Below are 23541 nucleotides of genomic sequence, written 5' to 3'. Positions count from 1 at the left end.
GGCGGCCATTTTCTTTTTTTTTTTTCCAAAACCCCCCAGCATTTCGGGACAAAAAAAAGCTTTTAGTGCCCCGGTCACGCAATTTTTGCGGGCCGGAGTACTAATAGCAATAGAACCCTCACGTCAGGGGCATTTCCGACTCTGGTAATGCCCCGGGGCCTTCAGTAAGGCCCTCGCTTCGCTCGGGTCCTTACCTATGGACCCCGGGGCATTACCTGAGTCGGCAATGCCCCCGACGCTCGGGTTCTATTGCTTAAGTAATAATAGCGGTCTCCTTCTGTGGCACTACATGCACTACTGGTACAAACATATCCCCGGAGCTGTGTAGATGAAATCATGGGGACATGCTCCTATGTGTTTGTTTTTTACTTTTTGTTGTGAGTATTTTTACTCCACATTTTTCTTTTTGGGAGTATTTGCCAATTTATGGGGAGTACAAGTGGCAAATACACACCTTATCTGTAGGGCTGATTGTAGTCATTAACCACATGTCACTCAATTAACACATCTGTCACCAACACCAACTCCGAATGATAGACATCCACACACTGAACGACTATGGTCATGACTCACACCACCTATCCTCAAGCATGGCGACTGCAAGGTAGTATGCAGCAACCTTGCTCTGCATGGGAACACACACACCACCATACCAACAAACGTTAACAATAAGATGGAATAGGACACTTACCATAGCACACTGTTCTAAACACTAGGTCAGCAGTTTGAAATACACAGAAATTGAACCAGTAACATAAAATCTACTCCCACTACAATCTAAGCTGTCACGAAAACTAGCTAAGAAACATAGTTCTTCTGGGGCTGCAATACCATTTTGCCTGTCTGAGGGGACCATTTTAAGGTATCCAGTAATAGTAAAAACAGCTGATAGTACAAATACTGTCTGTTTTTACTGTCTGTCTAATTTTGGGTACATGAGGTATTTAAAACTGCATGAAGTATATACATCGAAATATACATAGTGAATTCAGAAATGTATTTCCTTCATCCAAAACATGGGAAAAAAATGTTCACCCCCATATCAGAAGTTGAAAAGTTTTGGCCTTTAAGAGAGGGATGTGCTGTTGTATCCCATCAAGCTAAGGAACAGAAATCTGTAGGGACAATGGTAAAGCCGAGCAATGGCACATGTGACACTTTAGGTTCTGGTTCAGAACATGTATTTTTATTGGTTTGTTTTCTTTAAGGAAGGGGTTGGATAAACGCCTGTATAAGCTAGGGTCAAATGATAAGGAAGTTCTCTAAACAAATTGTAGAGGAGCAGGTGGATGCATTTTCCCTAGCTCCCACCCCTTACCACCATCATATTGGAACAGCAGGAGAAGGGCTATATGTGGGACTCCATGTGTTATGCATATACCGCATAGAGTGTATGAGAGACAATATGCACTCAGGCAACCATACCGAATGTACCCTCGCACTAAAACAGTGGAAGTATGTCAGCACACACCTTTGGACATCATGTAATGCTGAGTGAAATCTGACGAGGGCAGAGTGATGTCATGAAGAAGATATACGAGGACATACTGAAACGATATGAAAATACGTAAGAATAACGATGCAACTGAAGTGACAAGAGAAACATGTGCAAAATGATAAAGTAATCATATACAAAGAAGATGAAATAACTTGTTGACCAATACGTGTAAATATGCAGTAACACAAGGTAGATGAGATATATACAAGCTTGCTATAGAGGAAAATATAACGTAGCAAGGACGGCCATGATAGGAAAATGGATGTCGGCTTGTGTAAAGATTCTATCCAGCCACCTCAGGAAGAGACCAGGGGTGCAGAGTCAGGAGACGTTGGAAAATTAGCTTTGTGTGCAAAATAAAAAGGAGTCTGTGTTGGCCTGGGATCAAGAATGCTATTTCAAGGAATAATTGCAAGGCACAAAGGGAGGCAAACGGATAAGCCATATATGTAAGATATTTCTCTTTTATTAAAGAAGAAGGAAACATGTGCAAGAGCCAAGTATTGGACAATTAACAATGAATAAGGCTCCTATGAGATTGAGTGAGCAAGTCTTTAAAGGCCAAGAGGAGCAATAAGACCCAGCATAAGTAAATCAAATAGCAGTAAATAGGAGGTCAAAATTGACAAATTTGCAGTCTCTTCACACTTGATTCAGAAGTAAAAAATAAGTGGTATTCATTAAGCCTCGAATGAAGATAGTCATGTGCTTACACTCCCTTGTATGTCCCAGAACAGAGAGCAGACTACAAGGTCAACTACAGACGGGAAACTTTAGCTTATGGTTGGACTGATGAGAGATGATGGACTAATTGGGAAAGTGGGGAGTAATCTGATGTGACTCAAACACCTGCGTTTCACTTTGCTTACGTGCTGCCAGCAAGCCGAAAATCCAAGGTTGGGTGAGAATGCCAACCAATCAAAGGGTCTATGGGGCAATGTGCTATACAATGTTGCATAAATCAATCTGTTGCCATTTTCTCTGCTATAATCAGTATTATACATATTTAGAGCTAGCTCAAGGCGTGTCCTACAGATAAGCGTCAGCCTATGAAAGTACTAACCCATATGCATGCCATAGGTAAATATGTTTCCCTAACCAGTCCTTCCCATCAATAGGTTTTGTAGTTTGCCACGTAGATTGACGTTATAGATGACCCATATTGTGGTATATAACCTCTGTATAGTCAAGTTTGTGTGTGAGTGTGTGGGAATCCATCCTTTGTTTGTCAGTTCACCCTGCTTTATTAAATCGAGAATAAAGTAGTACTTTGCCATATTTTCTGAGTCTGTCTGGTTATTTGGTCTGAGATCTTTATTGGTAATTCGATTTAGCACAAGAGAAGCTTCAAGGTGCTAGAGCACAAAATCAGTGACAGGGATGGGGTGTGTGTGCCTGGCTCATTCATTCCACCGGTCCGCAGGGCTAGTAAGGCCCTTCCCACTGGCCCACAGATTCCCTCATGTGATTCCTCACTGGACCAAGACATCCTCTCCAGGAGTGGATATGCTCCAGTAATTTACCACCTGGCCAAGGACTGTACAACTGTTCTGCTGCTGCAATGCCGTGGGCGCCCGCCTCCTCTTTCCACACCAGCCCCACTCCACCTGACCACAGGACTAGTGAGGCTCCTCCCACTGATCCGCACAATCTCTCATGGGTTCCCTCATGGGACCTGGAAATCTTTTCGGTCCTCCCTTGGGCGTCCCTTCCAAACGGTGTAATCCCCTCAGCACATCATTCCACATCTCATCTATACTGTTTGTTCCTGTCTGTGACGGTCTGAAGGTTAAGCCACTCTGTTCCACTAGACCCCTCTATCCTTATGTCACCTCTTCTTTCCTCTTTGTGCTCCATATCCTCTCATGATTGCTGTCTGTTTTCACATTCCACGGCTTTACACATCTTATCCATCAAATGGTGGCTTGCTGCACATTACTTTCACTTCAAGCTCTTCCTTGACATGTCCTCTGCTTCTCTCTCACTCCTTTTCCCTTACTTTTCCATCATTACAATCACTTTTATCCCCACTCACTGGTCTTTCCGCTATCCCAAAAACTCAGCCCATGCTTATCACAACGCTGCCAAAATAATCTTCCTTGCACCCACTCCTCCCAGACATTCAGTTTCTGGTGGCCTTGTAAATGCCCATTCTGCTGTTAAAAAACCCATATTACATTGGACAAATTATTTCGATTCAGCCTGCACTTTCTTTACTTACCTGATATCTGGATCATCCCTGCCTTTCTCACCACCTCCTTTTTCAAACTTCTCCCACTCCCTCTGCCTGACAGGCAGATATGGTGGGACTGGCATTCTCTTTTACTCTACCTACATATTCTGTTCACCACCGTCATCTCTCCCTTCTTTATCGTCCTTTGAATTCCACTATGCCTCTATTCATAATCCTCATCCTATATCCTTCTTAATTATCTACCATGCCCCTAGTCCTCTGTCTTCATTTCTTGATGATCTTGACCTAATTTTCACTTTCTTTCTACTTTACCTATTCTCATTCTTTCTTCTCAGTGATTTCTAGCTCCCCCCACTACACATGCGTCATCCTCTTTCTTCTCTCTCCTTGACTCTTACCATCTTGTCCCATACCCTTCTCTGTCATCACATCCATCTGGCTCCTGCTTCAATCTAATTTTCTTCTCTCCCTCCCCATACTCCACTGTCACAGGTATTCTCTTTACCTCCTCAGATCACCTGCCATTAACATTGCCCTTTTCTCCCCTTCTGATACAGCCCTTCAGACTCCTCCCATGCATTCCGGTGTCATAGCCTTAGATCCTTCAGCCTATCAGTCTTTATTACCGCCCTCTTTTCTGTTCTACTATTCCTCTCTAAATTCTCACTTCTTCCCATTGACTCTGCTCTTAATTCTGGCATTAACCCAACCCTTGATTCTCTACTTCCTTCCTGTCTCTTCTGCCCTACCCGTAAACCACCACAGCCTTATTTTACCCCAAAGCTTATTTCCAGTCGATCACTTTTACGATGTGTGGAGCGACAATGGAAAAAATCTCATCTCCCTGCTGATCTTCTCCTCCGATCCAACCTTTACACTGTTTGTGTTTCAGCTCTTATTGCTATCAAAAAAGAACTATTTCTCTGAACACATCCTTTCCACAGTTCTCCCGTCCCCATTATCTATTTCACATACTCAATTGCATCCCCTCACCCCCTGTTCCTGAACCTACTTTGTCTTGTGTAATTTCCCATTCTGATTTTGCAAATTTCTTCATCATTAAAATCATGCTACTGAGATCTTTGCTCCGCTCCGCCCTTCTGCCTCCTGTCCTTCCATCCCTCCTATTCAATCCTCCATCTCTCATTTCATTCCTCTCTCTGAACTTGACACTTGCTTCTTTTCTCTCTCGTGGACACTGTGCTGTCTCCCCCTTCTGACCACACATATCAATCACTCTCTTCAGTGAGCCACTTATCCTTCCAACTTAAAACATGTGGTTATTATCCTCATTCTCAAGAAGCCTTCCCTTGAACCTTCCCCTGCTGGAAATGTCCATCCTATTTCTCTTCTTCCATTCCTTTCCAAAATTCTCAAATGTTTTATTTATTCTCAGATTTCGTCCTATCTTGACCTTCACTCTCTACTTCCTGAGCACCAATCTGACTTCCTCCCTCTCCACTCTACTGAGTTATTCCATCTCTCTCTTACTCTCTCCGGTCTGCTCATTACTCTAAATGGCCATCAATCCATATCTTACTAGATATTTCCACTGCCTTTGACACAGTGGACCACCCCATACTTATTCACACCTTCTCTTCCCAAGGCCTCTCATGAACTGTCTTACAATTGTTTAACTCTTATTTGGCTGCCTGTTCCTTCTCCATCTCCTGGGTTGGCAAACTATGCTCCACTTTTCTGCTTCTTCATGGCACTCGCAACTGTCTGTCCTTGGCCCTCCACTATTTTCACTCTACACATCCCCTTTATCCTCACTTGTTTCATGTTTGGTCTCTCCTCCCATTTCTGTTCTGACGACTCTCAAATCGATGTCCCTGTTTCTTTTATGACTCATTTCATTCTACCACCTCTTCTTGTCTATTGTCAAGCCAATCATGGATCTATGCAAACTTGCAACTCAGCCCCTCCAAAAATGGAGACTCCCTTCTTTCCTCCATTCTTCATTGCCCTCTCTACTCCCTCCTTCCATTTTCTTTTCCCATCTCACCTTGCCCATTCCAGCACTGCCTATAACCTAGGCATCTATTTTGATTCATTGCTCGCCTTCAACCTGCATGTCTCTAATAGTCCCTAACCGTGCCGCTATGCTCTCTTCAGCATTCCCTTTCCCGCCTTGACTGTTGTTCTGCAGTCCTTATTGGCTTGCCCGCCTATCGACTCCCCGCCCTCGGCTCCATTGGTACCCTCTGCTGTTTTTCTCATACATTTATCACCCCCTCCTTGCGATGCTTGTCTTGGATACCCTTTGTATCTCACCTTCTCTTTCACATCCTTTGCATTGTATACAAGTGCATTCGCGGACCCGCCCCCTTTTATCCTTCTTCTAGCCTCTGTCTTTACGTCCCATCCTGCTCCGTTCACTTTCAAAATCAACACTTAATTGTCTTTCCAAAGCTCCAACGTGCCTCTTCCGGCTTTCCTTCTTTTGCTCTCATGGCTCCTAAACATGGGAACTCCTCCCCCCCTCTAATTTCGGTCTTTTCCCTCCTTTTCTACTTTCCTACTTAACTTAAAAAATGTGTTTCTTTTCATTTAACCGTTGTAAGATACGTATGAATCCCACCATCCCTGTTATGTACTGATTTAAACTTACCCAGCGCATTAGCAAAAGAACTTTATAAATCAATAATAATAATAATTTAGCATTTATATAGCACTACAAACCTTCAGGTATCTGAGCACTGCTTATTATTACCCGCGGTGTGTGGTGCTCATTTATTGACCTCAGAAGGATGAAAGGCTGAGTTTGGCCCTGCCGGGATTCCAACCTGCATCAGCAGGCTCTGTACAGATGTCAAAGTGAGCACTCTACTCGCTGTGCTATCAGACCAGCTCAATAAAAAAGCAAAACATAAATAGGAATGACAAGGAAGTTCCCTGAAGAAAACAGTGACGGGGATGAATCAGCAGACAATGGATTCTTCTCCAGTAGCCATCGCCTTTCCATATGAGGATCACAATAATAGAACTCATAACCCATTCATTATAAGTCCTTGCTGCTCCCTCGGTACCGTAGTCTACAGAATAATGTTCAATGATGTGGTCAATAGAAAGCTCCAAATCCTAATCTTCATAAGCCCTTAGCCTCCTAGCGATCCCACACCTAAATACAACATCTTCCAACGTTCGACCAATAGAAAGGCTTCACAATTCCTAATCTACAGTGTCCAGCAATTGGCTATCAACACAAAATAGATGACGTCTCTTGGGAAGGCTCTTCCACGGTGAGTCACTCTCTCAACACTTTGACTAGTCTTCCTACTGCCACCATTTTGCTAAAGATGGCAGGAGATCCTCCATTCCACCGCAGAGACACACAAACAAACTGCTAATGTGGGTCTCACAGAAGCCTGCATGCTCACCCCGGCGTGTTTAATGCGGGATGAATCCACCTAGTGACCCCCCTGTGCATTTTCCTTCATGGGCAGCACTATATGCATTTCCATCTCCTAAAACAGGAAGATTTAAAACATTGCTTTGATCTTTTCCATGATGTTATTCGACTTAAAGAAAGTACAGGTGTGTGTGTGTGTGTGCTTTATACATCTGTGCTCAATGGTTTTCTTAGCCCCCTCAACCCAATGAGCCTTATGTGGTAACTCTGCCAAACCTGCTTATCGACACCACCCACTCGTCTGGACGATAGGTTTGCCATATTATGAGTTGCAGGGTGGTCGTGTCACCCCCCTTTATGGTTTGGAGCAATTGCTAGAGGCTTTTCCTCGAACTTAGCCACACAAGCGGAATACAGTGATACAGTAAAAACAGAGGTAAAATACATTACACTTCACCACCACCGCCAGACTCGTACGGAGGCCCAACGCGTCACAACCTTGCAAAAAGAAAGCTTTGCGTGCTTTAAAAAAGTTAAAAAAAAATGCATTGCGACTTCTTAGAACAGCATTTTCAGTCAGTGCAATGCATGCAAAAAACATGGAGACTGGACCAGCATTGCACCAAACCGTTCCTCTGTGCGGACCACCTGAAGGATTATAGAGTCAAAATGATGTATACTTTGTGTTTTATCTCCGAAAAAGACAACTCTATTGGAAGGGAAACGGCAGCATCCTATATATAGCGCAATGTTAGCAAAAGCCTAAATGCAGTCACTGTAGCTAGCCTGGAGCATGGGCTCAAATAGATTTGCTTGTTCTTTTGAAATGCACCTAGTTTCTGAGCGTTATGCTTAAGGGTGCTTCACAGGGGACTGCCGGTGCTCTTTCTTACCTTTGGTCCTTCGGGTCCGTTTAGCCCAGGCGCGCCAATGTCTCCAGGAAACCCCTTGAAGAAGAGGAAATGGGCGCATGTTTAGAGACAAGAAAATTCCAACAGACTTTTAGTTTGTATACAATACATCTAAGTATGCGTGAGTACATGGGTTATACATGCTACATTTCTGTTGCTTACATTCACCCAGCCAGGGACGTAACTTCACCAAAATGCCAGGGGTAGTGGAAGAGACATCACATGACCCTTCACCTCTGATGACATCACAGGAAGTGATGTCATTTGACCCACCCCGAAATGACATCACAGGAAGTGATGGAACACGCCCGTTTACCCCTTGACTTCATCTACCTTTTTTTAGGGGTGGGAAGGGGGACCACAGGTGTAGCAAGGGAGACCTCAGGGGTCGCAAGTGTGACTCCTGGCGACCCCTAAATGACGTCCCTGCACCCAACTCCCCCTTCATTCGGCAACCCCCATTCCCTGCTCGTTGTCTAAACACTGCTGTTCTCCATGAAGTTGTAGTGACGGTTTGCTTGTATAGAGTTCGTTTGTGTACTTGTCCAAGACGTGTCCCAATAATCATGATTTACCACATGACCTTTTGTGATTCTAGGTCACCTGGTGCTTTTCCTGGTTGTTCAGGTCTGGCCTCAGAAAAAAGGCTGCACTGCCATGCTTTTTCTCCACATACATGCGGACATTAATCTTACCTTCCTCAAAACATAGTCAACACTGAGATGTCATGACATGTCAAATTGCATGGATCTGTTATTATAGGGGGAAACGAGGGGTTACACATGTATATTTTATTTCCCAATTAATCCTTTTTGGAAAAAGAAATGTTAGCATCCATGAACCTTGAGCACAATTCTGACAATATTTAACAAACCACAAGATATCATGAAGTACACATGGGAACAGTTCAATTTACTGAGGTTGCCTGTGGTTTTCTGCAGAAGGGATGTGAACTTGCAGCTTCTGGGGTTGGCCCATGCATGATTTGTTATGACCTCTCCTCTTCTGTAATGCCATGGCAGGCTGAACAATGTTTACTGTAGGGTTACGTGGTTATGTAGGATTAATTTACAATAATTGCCAGTCATCACTCTTTAGTTTTGCATTAGTCAGTTGTTGACCATCTAGCGTCTCCACTCTACCCATTATGTCTCTCATTGCCACTGTTGGCTGATGTCACTCAATGCAGAGGAGGTTAGCAAGTGATTTGGTCAGTTTTCAACAGGAATCGAAAATACCAAGGAACATTTGCACATCATAATAATAATTAGCATTTATATAGCGCTACGAACCCTCTCGCATCTTATTATTACCCACAGTGTGTGGTGCTCATTTATCGACCTCAGATGGATGAACGGCTGAGTTTGGCCATGCCAGGGTTCAAACCTGCGTCAGCAGGCTCAGCACAGATGTCAAAGCGAGCGCTCTACTTGCTATGCTATCTGACCGGCTTTAATCATTTAAACATCAAACATGGTTCAAGCTGGTAAGAAAGTTCAAGGTAAGCACTCTGCACGCACATGCATATATATCCACCTGTATGACACAGATTGTAATCATGGGAGGGCTGACGCATCCCTTTGTCCATCACAGGCAAAAACTTTCAGAGCCCATTAATCAGGTAATAATACATGTGGTTATAGTGCTTAAAAGCAAGAGTAACGAAGCAAGAAGCACTACAGAAAATGTTACATTATTCAAAAAGAGGCTGATTTATGTTGTACAGTTCAATCTTACTCTTCATCTTTAGTAGAATACACATTATTAGAGTGTCTCTTCCAGCAAAGCACCTAACATTACTTACAACTTACTGATCACTTTAAATAGTTCAAAATTATGCTGCTTTAATCATTTAAACATACTTCACCAATTAGTCAACAAGGTGAGAAATCCTCTACCGAGACCAAATAAAAGCCAAACTAGCGTGTTGCGTACGTTGTGACCCACTCAGGAGGACAACAATCACGTATTAGATATACCGTCAGCCACTTCTACAATCAACATTGCTTTATAATTATAACTGGCCAAAAGTACCCAGACTCCATATAGGTTCTGTAGACAGACATGATAACACTCATCAGTTGTTGAAAATCAATGATCCTGCAGGTCGCTGTTCCGCTTCGCTTATCACTAGATGTGCTTTGCACTCAGAAATAAATTGCGCTGAGAATGGACGCGTTTGGCTGGCTGACATACAGCAGACATGGAGGGGAGGTAGAAAGTTGGCGGTTGCAGCATACTGGGACCTTCTCTACGCTCTCCCCGCCAGTCGCCTCATCCCGGCGCAGTGAAGTGCATTGCGGTGCAAATATCTCAGAAACTGTGCATCCTGCATTGGGCACTTCTCGCCAGTGCGGCAACGTTCCAGTTGGTCCACAGTAGTCCATTTCCTCTCCAGAGCTGATCTAGGCTCGGACTGGCCTATCGGGCAATAGGGCAATGCCCGAACCAAAAACCCAAAATGCTAGTGTGGGCCAATTTATTTGGGTAAAATTGGGCCACTATTTTGCCAAATGTCGGTCAGCTTGATGAGTTACTTCTCTATGTGGCTAGTAGATTTGACCATTGTTGCTGAATAAATATTCTTTAAATTGCACAATTTGCATTACATTTCATCCCAAAATTCCCCCTTGGGTACCATTAAAACAGTGTGTCACAAAATTAACGAATTGTCATTTGCAACTGTAGGCTGCTTTTTCATTGGTGCCCGACACAATTCTATGCCCCTGTCCTACCCTGGGCTGATCCCCTTGTGCCATGCCCTCTCAGCACTCACTCAATAGAACAGTATGGCATGGGTGTGTTGAGGTTGATTTATAGAAACCATCATTAGATAGGGGTGGGAGCATGGTATAAGACCAACACTAAATCCTGTAGTCAGGCTTTGCTTATTTGTGTTAGACATTATAACCCAGATGTGCATGTCTAAGATTTAGCAACTGGGAACCAATGTCACATCTTCTCATCATACACTGATATCAAATATCATCCCCTTAAATGGAAGGTGCCCGTAGCTTGGCGCTCAAGGAAAAAAAATATTTATGGTGTATTTTTGGAAAGAACATATAGCAAGATTGTGTCATTGCTTTCTTTTTCTATAGCAAACGCTAGATGTTCTATTATTGTTGGTTTAGCAATTGCAAGTGTTCTCTCCACTCCTCACTGTACACAACACCTTACTGGTGATGCCCAAGAATGCAGAAACACACCTGCGAGGTTGTTGTTGGCACTTACTCAGAGGACAATTGGCTGACATTCCGGTGCTGGACTGTCTGTGGATGAGACCAGACTGATATGCAAACAGATATTTCCTTTCTCGTAAAGCAGAGATAGCTAAAACAAAACTTAGGCCCTCATGAGGGTGTCATACTAGTGAAAGGTGATTTTGCCTTGCCCGATCACAGTAGAAGGACTCATGATTTTGCCACTCTCCCGTACGCATAGCCTATCGCCTTAGATGTGTCCGTACCTTTGTGTAGGGCCAGGTTGATGTTACTGTAGCATCTGTGGAATTGGAATCTCCCATTTAATTGTTTTACTTGTACAAAGAGCGTATTTTATTCAGAACATTGTTGTATTTATTCAAAAGGTAACTTATTGCATAATTGAGGACATTTACAAACAATTGAATCACCATAGTTACCACGTTTTAGTTCACGGTACCTTTCACAGAGGAGAAATATTCATTACCATATCAGTCTGGTCCCACCCACTTGGGCAATCTAGAACCAAAATGCTAGGCAATTCTCCTCCAAACAAGAGTTCCAACAGCAACCACAGACACGTGTTTCATCCCAGTCGGGCCTCATCAGTGAGGTGAAGTTGTTCCTCTCTAAGCACAGTAAACAATGGGTCAATGTCTGGATTACCCTGGGTAACTTAGGGTTAAACCCCAAGTCCTTAAGCATATATACAGAAGTCTGTGAGCCCCTCTACTGAGAAGGAACATGGCCAAATAACCTGTCCTCTGGGTTGGTTCTCACTTGGGAGGGTCTAAAACCACGTTTCAGCTCACTGTACCTTTCACAGGGTAATCCAGACATGAACACCTTGCTCACTGTGCTAAGAGAGGCCCCGCTTCACCTCAGTGATGAGGGCCAACTAGGCTGAAACACGTGTTTGGTGTTGCTGATGTACTCTGTTTCAGAGGAGAATTGCCTAGCTTTCCGGTGGTGGACTGCCTTGTGGGTGGGACAAAGACTGATATGTAAATAATTATTTCTCCTCTGTGAAGGGTTTATTGAGCTAAAACGTTGTTGTAGACCCTCCTGAGTGAAAAAGAATCCATAGAACAGGGTATTGGACCCATGTTCGTTCTCAGAAGAGGGGGTCCCACACTCCTCTGTACATGGTGTACAGACTTGCATTTATAACTGGAGAGCACACAATCTCAGTTTATTTAAAGTGTCACGCAAACATGCAAATATAACTTTATGATAGAACATTAATCAATACTTTATTTCTATTTGGAAAAGTTATTAGGAAAAATGACATTGGGTTTTTAAATTGACATTCTTGGCGCATAACGTGGACAAGCTAACATCCTCCGTACTTCACTTTAAGGATATAGATTACTCAGGATTTCTATTTTTATGTAAGCTATGGTTTACAACAGTCAGGAAATTGAAATGCCCCTTCAAGTCTGTCAAATTAATTATGGGGCATAAATTATCCATGTGAAAACCTGGGAATTAATGAATTTGGCTATAGTCAGAGAATATTAGGAGCCCTGCACAATCGTGTATTCTGGGGCACACTATTTTAAATATACACCCATAACGATCCCCTTATGACCTAATACCCATTTAGTGGCGTGCCTGGTAAAGGATTCCCCTAAAAGATGTTCTATTGCTTACAGGGTTTTAACTAGTTCCTGGGATATGTATCAAAATGCACAGTGATTGTAATACTCACTTTTGGTTTGAATTTTAAAGGCCCAAACAGGTAGGGACATCTACAGCTCCAGACAGTTTCTGCTCCTAGTCTGTCACCTGATTTCAAAATCCACCTCAGGCAACCTGGTTCTGTCTTGGGCAATGTTTGTGCACCTGATTCACTCTGGACAAGGGCTACTTAAGTGGGATTCTGATTGGCTACATCCAAAGGGGAATTCCACTCAGCACATCTCCTGATAGGCACCTTACTTCATCTGCCAATTTCCCAAGCATTCTCTTATTTTGTGTGTGCCTGGCATTAAATAAATGATAAACTCCACACATGCAGCATCGTTTGATTTGATATTTTCTCATTAGACAAGGTCTATCAGATACTAATACTGCCAGTTATCTTCCCCTTTTTTGATTCTATTAATTAATTAATTAATCTTTTATTGTACGCTTAACCCCAGAGATCAGTCTCTATGAGCGGGACCTGGATTTGAACCTCTCTTTCTCTGCGTTGTCTTGCTTACAAAACAAGCACTTTGACCCTGAGCTATCCTCCCACTATTATGAACCTTTACCATTATCAAGGCACACATATTTGAAATCACAAGCAATTTCTGAATCCAGAGATATGCTTCATGTCCCAATAACATGTAATATGAAAAAGGTACTGAAATAAATAAATGCATTCATAATTCACATAGCCATTGTTATATTGTGTTAGTATTCATATTATGGGGATGCATCACTGAATTCAAATCGGTTTTTGATTTTTTTAAACAAGCAAATCGCTCCAAAGTTATTACTGATAAAATGATTTCATTTAAGAGCCATGTCAAATCAAAATATTTTATTTCATTTCATGGCTTAGGCCCCATGGTATTTGTCCCATCAAACAGAAATGAACAAGTTATTGCCAAGCCATAGGTCAAAATACCTAGTTCTGAATGGATTAAACACCACCAATGCGAGGATGGTAGAATGCAAAATGGCCTTATCTTTTTAATTGTAAGATATGTTCTGATTAATCCATCTATGTGCCCATTGTAGCTTAATGGATTAGTTACTTTTTGATGATGGGCTTCTATTCTACCAGAGAGCTGAAAAAAAGATAATAAAAACTACATGTTTTATTTATTTCATATTTACTTATGAATTTATTGTGCTCTGGTTTAGTAATCGAACATTACCCAATATTAGATAATTAAACCCAAATCATCATCTAATTCAACAATTCATCAAACAAAATACACATCAAAATTTCTATGACACCCCAATTTATCATAAAATACATCAATTCATCTTCTAAAATTAAGAAATCATTACAGTCACATTCAATATTGTTCCTCTTGTCATGAAACATCTTGTCCTATAATCCACGTGACATGAAGCTCAACTAATCAGCCCCAACTAATCACACACATTACATTAATACCTAACTCTTTTCACCACAACAAAACTTAATATGTCATGCTTTCACTACAACTATTATACATCGCAATTTCCCATTAATATTGTTTCCAAAAATGTTAAAAAAACATGTTATTTGGGTAATTTTACTTAATTCTGCAGTTGATAACATAACTTAATTGAATATATATGCACTATATTGCATTTAAAAGACAGTTTTGGCTTTCTTGCACATTTAAAATATACTTTTTAGGTAATTTGTGTGTAACGTGTGCCCAAAGAAACACTGCTTGGACTTTCATTTTACTGAAGGGCAATAGATATGAGAAGTATAAGACTTGTATGGGATTTGCCAGGTAATGGGCGCTATGGAATATAGGAATGCAGAGGTTAATTAGAACCTAAAAGAGATGCGACTGCTGCACCTCCGTACAGCGCAGGAGAATCCCAACCTGCCCTTATATGAGGAACTGAATATTTTGTAAGGAGTGTGCGCTGTCACTACTAAGGTGTAAAACAGTGCCACAGTCAAGCCAAATTTCTTTTTGTAAAGAAAATACCAATGTGAGATATGTGATACCCTTATAAGGTGACTTATTTAATTGTACACAAAAGATATTTAAAAAGTCCATTCAGAAAACCAATGTGCACAAAAGGTATTTTAAAAGCCCATTCAGAGAGCCAACACGTGTTTCAACCCACTTGAGTCCTTTTCAAGGCTGGGCCTATGTAGTGCAAAATAGTAAAAACGGTTTCAAAGATTTGTGCCTGATTCTATGCCAATTAGGTAGTATTGCCTGATTCTTAAATAATCAGCCAACAGGTATTGCCATACAATAATTAGTCCTGTCGTATGCCGGAGGTGTTCGATCCTCTCCTCAAACTTGTTGATTCGCCAATATGCTCTTATACTTTTATGCTGAGAGAAAAAGTCAGATCAGAAGAGCCCTTTGGATTGATACATATCTTCTTGTAACGACCGGATCCTTGCAGATCCACAAGGTGTTATTGATAAGTGTGCTTCCGGTCCTTGGCGTAAATGCCAATGTATGGAGCGCTGCGCGCGGTCCTCGGATTTGGATCCCCTGCCGATCAGTGCACGTTGGCAGGGGATCCAAATCTGAGGACTGCGCGCAGCGCTCCATATCCACGTTGGCATTTTAGTTCTCGGTAAAAGAGCCTCTTCTAATTAAAAAAGGTGGCTAATAATCACTCATGGTATTAGCAATAGTTAAAGTTTTTTTTTTTCAAAATGTGGGCCGTAGGGGTGTCCCTCTATCTTCTCTTGTTTTGACCCTCTGCATGATATCAGGAGTCCCTGAGGCCGCGTTAGTAGATATTGAATGTTAAACCCTACTGTTTATAAGCTACTTTACAGTGAAGATGGTGATCTAAATGCGGTGTCTGAACTCCTTAGGGAGTAAATGGTTAGTCTTCTAATGGTAAATGCAATAGTGCCTTGCAATACCTCCATTGGTCAAGACTAGTTCTAGTATGCCCACGTTCACCTCTTCATTTCTACTCTTACTAATCCTGCTACCCTCTTGTTCCTCCCTCCAACTCCTGTCCCTTTAGATTTTGAACTCCACCTAACTTGTCACACAGCCATGCACACTAACACTACGCAGAACCACTTTCACTCCCTAGCCAGTGCCTCACCTGCTCCAAAAAGCACCTCCCCATTCCACCACTCTGTCCTTCCTCTTGTTGGTCTCTTGGTCATTCTCCAGCTTCACTTCCAACCTCACCTGAAAAACCCACACTTCCTGCCTCCTGTTCCCTGAACTTATCACTCTCTGTCTGACAAGATTGGACAGCTCTGCCTGGCCAATCTGGACCTACCTTCCCCACCTGGGTGTGTGTGTAGTGAAAGGTTTTTAGTAGCGAGATAACCCCTGCACACTTTTTCATAATGTGTCTGCTGTATAATGGAGATGTCAGCCTGATAAAGCAAGTGTCCATGTTTGTGTTCAGGGTACCTGGCTCAGGGTTCCCCGACAGTAAGTTGTCTGGGGAAGGTCTGTATGATTCCCTTGCTGTCTCATCTTCAGGAAGTTGCATGGGCTTGCTGGAGTTGTTCAGCAGTTCTATGAGGTCTGTTTTCCGATCACTGAGGTTGGCAGTCTTTCAACTATTTCTTGATTTCTGTTGGGCTGTTCTCTCTCCCATTGCTGTCGATCATGGTTGTGGTATGATCGTAAGGCGAGTTTCTACTATGGACAACAGTTATTGCTTTCTGGCTTCAACACAATGTTTTTAAAAGCAATAGAAAAACACTGGCAAGTATCTGATAGTGGAGGTAAGAACTGAGTTAATGGTGGGCTGCACTTTAGCATACAGACACAAGCGGGGGGCATGAATGACGGCCTTCTCAATACGCCTTGCCCTTAGATGTAGGTCTAGCTCCAGATTTTTCTCTATGCCTCTCACTCCCATCTGAGATGGGCCCTTTTCCTCTTTTGACAATGCCAGAGTACTGCCTTGTCGCACATTCCTGTAAAGACCGAATAAATAAGGAATTACAAAAGCACAGAGTGCCCAGGCATGCTCTAGCCCAAGACACTGCAAGTGCAGGTATGTGAATTTATGTTGGAAACCAGTAGCTGCACAACACATAATGCCTGGCCCCCAAGAATCGGAGCATAAAAGCTGAAAAAAAAAAGATTTAAAAAAGCAAACAAATGTGCTATCAGTGAAGCGCAGCTTGTGCAGAAAGCTCCCACACATGCCACAACATTACTTTTAAGATGTAATGATGCAGCACAACATGCTCCAGTTCCTTCCCATTCGTCAAGTATGGAAGACATGTGTATTTTGTATTTGTATTTAGTTGAAGAATAGGGATGCCAATTTAGTTCAGAAACGATTTAAATAACACATTTACAGATGGTGAAAGCATTGCCATGGAGGTTGTCTTTATAATAGCACAAAGATGAAAAGAGGCAGTGAGCTAGTTTATGAGGGTGTCAAAAAAGTGTGACATGTACCAAAGACAAATCAAAGCAAACAAAAAAATATATATATATATCTTTAAGAAAACAGGTGATTTACAATGGCAACAGTATTCTAAGGGGCCACGTGCTTCAAACTAAAGACTAAATATACAAAATCACATTTCTAAGCATACACTAGGGGGAGTTGTGGTATTAGGTAGGGAGGATGGGGAAGGCGGCAGGGGGATCCCCCTCTTTAGCAAGTAAGTGAAGTATAAGTTGAGCTTCGAAGAGATCCACAGTTGGGCTGGCTTTGATTGTTCTGGGCAGTGGGCTCCAGTGGAGCGGGGTGAGAGGAAGAAAGAGCAGAAGCGAGAGGCAGCATAGGGAGGGTATGGAATGGTGAGGTTGAGGGTAGAGGAGGATTGGAGGGAATGAGATGGGGAGCAAACTAAGATACAATCAGAGGAGTAATGAAGAGCTTTGTAGACTAAGAGAAGGAACATGAAAAGACAGTGGTTGTGCATAGAGAGCCACTCAGCTGATGTCGGTAGGTAGAAGTTGGGGAGCGCATGGGCAGGTTGTAGAGAGTGCATATAGTGAAGTTGAGAACTTTTCCAAGAGGGAGGAAGGAGTAGAGAGAAAGCACAAGAAGTAGGCTTAAGCAGTAGTCAAGTTTGGTGAACATGAGAGGGAATATTAGAGTTAAATAGTAAGAAAGGAATGCATTTTCCAAATGTTGAGGAGGTTATTGCAGCAGGGGCAGTGGTAGTGATGAATTGTTGTAGACATAGGTCCCTATCAAAGAAGACCCCAACATTTCAAGCCATGAATGAGGGAGCTACAAGATCGGGTGGTAAGGAGATAGGAAAGGAGAGGGATGGCACTGGAGCATGGGAGAAAGATGTCTTCTCTTTTTTAAGGGTTCTGCATGAGGCAGTAGAGAGCCATCCCATGATAAATTGCAGTGAGACAGTTTGAAATCATTTCTGGGATGGCTTGCGTGAATGAGGAAAAGGAGAACAATATTTCAGGGTCATAAGCAAAAAGGTGATAGTGAATGCAAAAGAATGAAATAAGGCTTCCTAAGGCAGAGGTATAGCGGGTGAAGAACAGAAATACGATGACTGATCCTTGACCGACACCAACAGGCAAGAGCAGATTTGCAAAACCAAAGATCTTGGAGAGTGAGAAGGAGAAATTAGTGTAGTGGTTGGCAGTGTTGAAAGGGTCCAAAAGGATGAGCATAGAAGAGAGTTTGGAGTCATAAGCATTTGTGAGAAAGTTGGAGATATGCATGAGCACAGTCTTGGTGGAGTGTTTACTACGGAGGACGGATTGAAGTAAATCTACAGGGCCATTCAAAGACCACCCGCTGATAGGGAAGGCGAGAAACTGGGTAAAAGTTGGCTAGGAAGTTGGGTCAACAGAGGGTTTCTTCAATGGAGGTAAGACAGTTGCAGATTTGAAGGCAATAGAGAAGAGTTCAGTGGAGAGAGAGGTTAAGGAGCTCAGCGAGATAAAGGCCAGTGATTGAGACTACGTTTGTGATCATTTTGGGAGCAAAGGGGTCAACAGGAGCACAAGATGGATTGGAACTGCGAAGGATGGGTGCTAATTCAATAGGAGAGAATAAGTTGAGTATGAAAACGGACTACAAGGATTATTTGCATGTTTCAATAATGGGTTTCGATCATTTGGATTTGAGGAGAATATTGTACCCCTGTACTACTGAACCCAGAATTTGAGGCAGGGTTACAATCTCAAGCTTCTCACGTCAGTGAATGTCCTGATCCTTAACAATCCTTAACTGAATTGTTGAAGGAACAGGGGAAGGACTCTGGCAACGGAAGTGACTGTGATACAGTGATAAGCTAAAAGAGTGACACTGCACATGTGTTACACTACGGCAACAAAGGGCTTTCTTACAAAGAACTTCCCGATCATGGAATCCACTTTGGCATCATTACAAGTTGCCTTGGAAACTGTTCAGGTCGCATAAACGTACTAGTCAGCTGATCGGACGTGCTTCGCTTACACGGAAGACACGGCCCCTTGTTCCTTAAAGCTCTCAGCCGCGGGAACTTTGTTGCTGCTAATTGTACGTTACTAAATGCCTTTTCGTAGCCCGCCTACGGCACTGTTTACCTTCTTCAGATTACCCTCCGTGAACCTTATTGACTTTGAACTCTCGTTACCAGACCTTAGCTTTGTACTCTGCTCTGCTTACCTGGATTACCCTACGGACTTGTTGCCACAGCCTTTTCTATTTACGTGCAGTTTTCCTTTACTGCCGTAAGCCCGCAGGAGCCTCCCCGCACAGCCTTCAGTTCTACTGGCTCTGCGCGCTTCGCTCCCGCTCAAAACTGGACTCCAGCTCTCATACAACTTACACTTGCACGAGCGCCTCTGCTTTCCATCTGAGTTCCGGCTCTACGATTAAGACCTGCTGAAATCTGCTTCAGCGTGACGCTTGGGAATTTCTCTAATAGCGTAAGTGGTATCCTTGTTGGTCCTTTTCTTCCTGTTCTATCTGAAACATTTATTCGGAAGTATAAATCCCATCCTACCAATCTTGCATATTAAGGATTTGCCTTTGCTCCAACTAACTGATTAACTGTGTTCGCATCCTGGGAGACTGTTTGTTTCTTCTACTGAAGTGCATTTACGAATGCTTTCCAGGACATGCACCAACCCGGCTCTAGTGCGTCCCTCGTGCCGTTCGGGTTGTTCTGCCTATACTAACCTTCCCACTTTATTATTTTATCCTGTCGTTGTCATCCACCATTTGGATTTTGTGTTCCTTAATGAAACTGGTACAGGATTCCCTCTCAGATCTACTCACATACACTACCTCAGGTACCGGCAGTTCTATTGTGTTAAATAGAAATAATTAAAAACGCAAGTTAGGAATAATAGTCAAACCTTTCCGTATCTCTTGCAGCACTGACCTGGCGGTGCGCTCAATCCCGCTCTTTTGCATTATAGACTGCTCAGTTTGTTCTTACATAAATAGCAGAGTGGTACATCATGAAAAAGAACCCCTCTCTAAGAGGAAGCCTGATTCTTTGAAATCAGGGGACCTGGGTTTCTGGAGACTTCTACGGCTCATCCTACATCTCGATCCAGGTTGGGGTCACGTACACCTTCCGGCTCGGTGAGTAACAACGTGCCCCACCAATCTGATATTTTGTGTTATGCAGCTGCCTGAAAGTATTACACACAGAGATTGAAGATACTAATTGCAACAGAGTCTTGGCGAATAAATATTTATGACAAACTGTAGCAATGGCCAACTTTTTAGTGTGGTGTTTGGCTATTTCCTCTGAAGGAATCACAACTAGCCAAGTAGTCTAAATTATTTATCTTCTCTACAATAAGGGCACATCTGCAAGTCCCGATGACTTTCATACCGTCCTATAAAGTGCAAATCCTCATTGGAAGAACTACGCCTCACTCAGGAAGGAATTTAGGAGAGAACAGAATGTGGCATGTGGATTCCCTTGTATTCAAAGCATATCATAAAGTGACCCTTAACAGGCACTGCGGAATTTGGAGACACTGACTAGGCTATAGCAGCTTCACCTTATCTGTATCATGAGACATCAAATACTGTTCTATGCTAATAGACTGCTCACAATGTGGCCTCAGCTGATTGAGGCACCGCGTGCGACTTCTATCTGACATGGCATATCACGCATGCCCTATTGGACACACGTGTCCAGATAGGGGAAGGAAACTCACGCCCTAGAGCCCAGGAATCAAAAGCACTCCATGCATCAGATTTAGTATTAATTTGGACCAATGCAAAGAATGTTAGTAGACAGGACCACAAACAAAACAATCACGTCCTCGTTATAAAGACAGAGCATACATGTCCGTTTTAGTGGGATAAATACTATTAGGTCTTTTGCCCGAGATCTAATAATCTCAAGCAAAATAGACTGAATACCAATGCCCACCAGTGGCCCTCTCAGCCTGCCAAGCCACGCCCCTCACTGCCCACAGAGGCTGACAGGCCCAGCTTTGCTAGAAGAGGGAAGTTGCAGGAGTTGGAACCGGGTAAATGTAATTGTCTATACGTGTGTGGAATTTTCTGTATGCGTTTGTGTGTGTACTTGTATGCAAGTGTGAACGTGTGTGCATGTGTGTGTAAGTGTGTGTGTTGGGGAACCCTGGATGCAATGTTGAAGGGACCATTCCATTGAAAAAATCTGTGAATCAGGCCCATTGACTCTTATGATATTCCTTAGTTATTAATGTTACAATGTGTGTCGAGCTGAGATTCATGTGGTTGTCCAGTGCTTTCTCTGGCAGTATCCATAAACCCTGTCCATTATGTGCCCTACTATGTACGTAGACATAAATACAACAATGTAAACAAACAATCTTGCACTGCACAAACGGCACAATATTTATAGCAATACTCTATGGGCCTGATTCATGGAATATTTGCCCGGTTCAAAGTGACTTTGCACTGCTGAAAAGTGACTTTGCACTGCAGACGCAAACCCTGATTCAAGTAACCGCGCAAAGTGTATTTTGGCAGTGCAAAGTCCGGGCAAAGTCAGTGCATAGTAGTTCAAAATTACTTTGCCCGGAGTTTGCACAGCAAAAATACACTTTGCACAGTTCCATGAATCAGGGTTTGTGTCGGCAGTGCAAAGTCACTTTTCAGCAGTGCAAATTCACTTTGAACCCGGCAAATATTCCATGAATCGGGCCCTTGGTCTTCTGCTTTGATTTACCCTGCACTTAGATTGAGAAAAGTGTTTGTGATTTGATACGTACAACACAAGTCTATTTTTGATGATTTGATCACATTCACAGACAGACCCCCTCACCCTATACAGACTCAAAACATCAGATGTGCTGGACTGGTGTATGGAGCTGTGGCAAAGTGAGTGGGAACCAACAGGAACCGAGTCCTTCTACTTGTGTTACTTTTCTGTTAATTGTTCCACTGCTTTTTACAATAATGTTCGCAGTTCAAGACATTCTTAAGTGTGTGAAGAACACCCCAAAGCCCTCGCAGAATGTACTTCACAACTCACATCTGTTTAGACAGAAGAGAACACAAAACCCAAGAAAACCAAACCTGGCGAACACCCTCTTTTAAGCCATCTACAGCCATGACCCTGAAAACGTACACTTCTACCACTGGCATGAAGAAGTAGCATGTTGCAGGCAAAGTAGGAAGATTAAGACTGATGCACATCATACTTGCTGAATTTTCAATCTGGTCATGTATGAAGCATGTGCATTCCAAGTGGTGAACATGAATCATATTTGTGAAATAAAATGTGCACATTTCATAACTGAAAATATAAAGCCAAAGTAATAGCACTAAAATGCCACAAGATGGCACATGGTAATGTACTTACAGTTCATTGATCAAATCATGGGCGAATCTGTTAGCTTGAAGCTAGGTTATACATTAGGCACAGAGTAATATGCCAGCATAAAAGTATAATTTAAGAATTAGGACTGTGTTCAAGTATTGCAGGGAAACTGCTAAGCAGTTCAGCCTGTGTGCAATCAGGCATGCGAATGTGGGACAACGTTGAGTTGTTAACCGGCATGTGTTGCGAAGATCCTGTCTAAGGATTAGATGGTTCCAATTTACAACCTATTACCAAGGAAAGTACACTGTATTGTGAAATCCTCTGTAAAACAGGTCAATACGGTTCCATAGCGACCTTCTGAATTTGGTGATTTTCCTAAAGGTCATTTTGATCTGTGTTCTTTGCGGTGAGAGGAGGTGGCAAACACACCCGTGCCCCCTCCAATACCCACATTGTTTCCTTGGTGTTAATATTTTGGCCATGTATCCCTTTTCTACTGTTCAACAAGACTTTTAGGTCAATGTGTTCTGAGGTCTGTTTTCACGTTACCATCACTATACAATCTGCTACATTTGCATTAACAGAAAAAGGGAAATATGCCATATTTAAGGCTTCGACTTCTTTTATAAAATCTCATCTGTTCACAACCTTTCCAGTAGGTTTGGAAAAATTAACTTTGATGCATGTTTTAGGAGCTTCTGTTCCTGGCACATTTTCGCCATGGCACCAGAGAATGGGCGGGCATGCTTGGTATCCCACGTGGAAATCCTTTGCAGAGGCTGAGCTCAATGTAAGTAAACGTCTCTTCTGACCTGAGAGTACAGCTGTAATGCACGTGTTTGTGCCTGTGATTGTCATGCTTATCATAGTCTGCCTGTGACAAGGGAGAGGGAAAGAGCCCCATTGATCCTGGGTCTATCCAACATGGAGAGTGTGTACTCGGACTGCATGAACTTGGGGGCTCACCTGCATACGTGACATCAGTTGATAAGCAACACTATCCCCTAGCATT

General features: G+C 42.7%; 1 protein-coding gene across 1 annotated transcript in view; it reads right to left on the bottom strand.

Annotated features, from left to right (window-relative positions):
* COL24A1 (collagen type XXIV alpha 1 chain) overlaps positions 1–23541 on the bottom strand; it is a 910546-nt gene that overhangs the window by 346145 nt on the left and 540860 nt on the right. Inside the window, exon 20 of the mRNA XM_069641689.1 lies at positions 7941–7994. Within this exon, the coding sequence (XP_069497790.1) occupies positions 7941–7994 (54 nt within the window). The remainder of the gene's footprint in view (positions 1–7940; positions 7995–23541) is intronic.

This window comes from Ambystoma mexicanum, chromosome 1q (genome assembly GCF_040938575.1).
Source record: "Ambystoma mexicanum isolate Mex_15411 chromosome 1q, UKY_AmexF1_1, whole genome shotgun sequence".
Classification (NCBI taxonomy): Eukaryota; Metazoa; Chordata; class Amphibia; order Caudata; family Ambystomatidae; genus Ambystoma; species Ambystoma mexicanum.
Note: the sequence above shows the minus strand (reverse complement) of the source record. Positions and strands in the feature narration are given on the sequence as shown.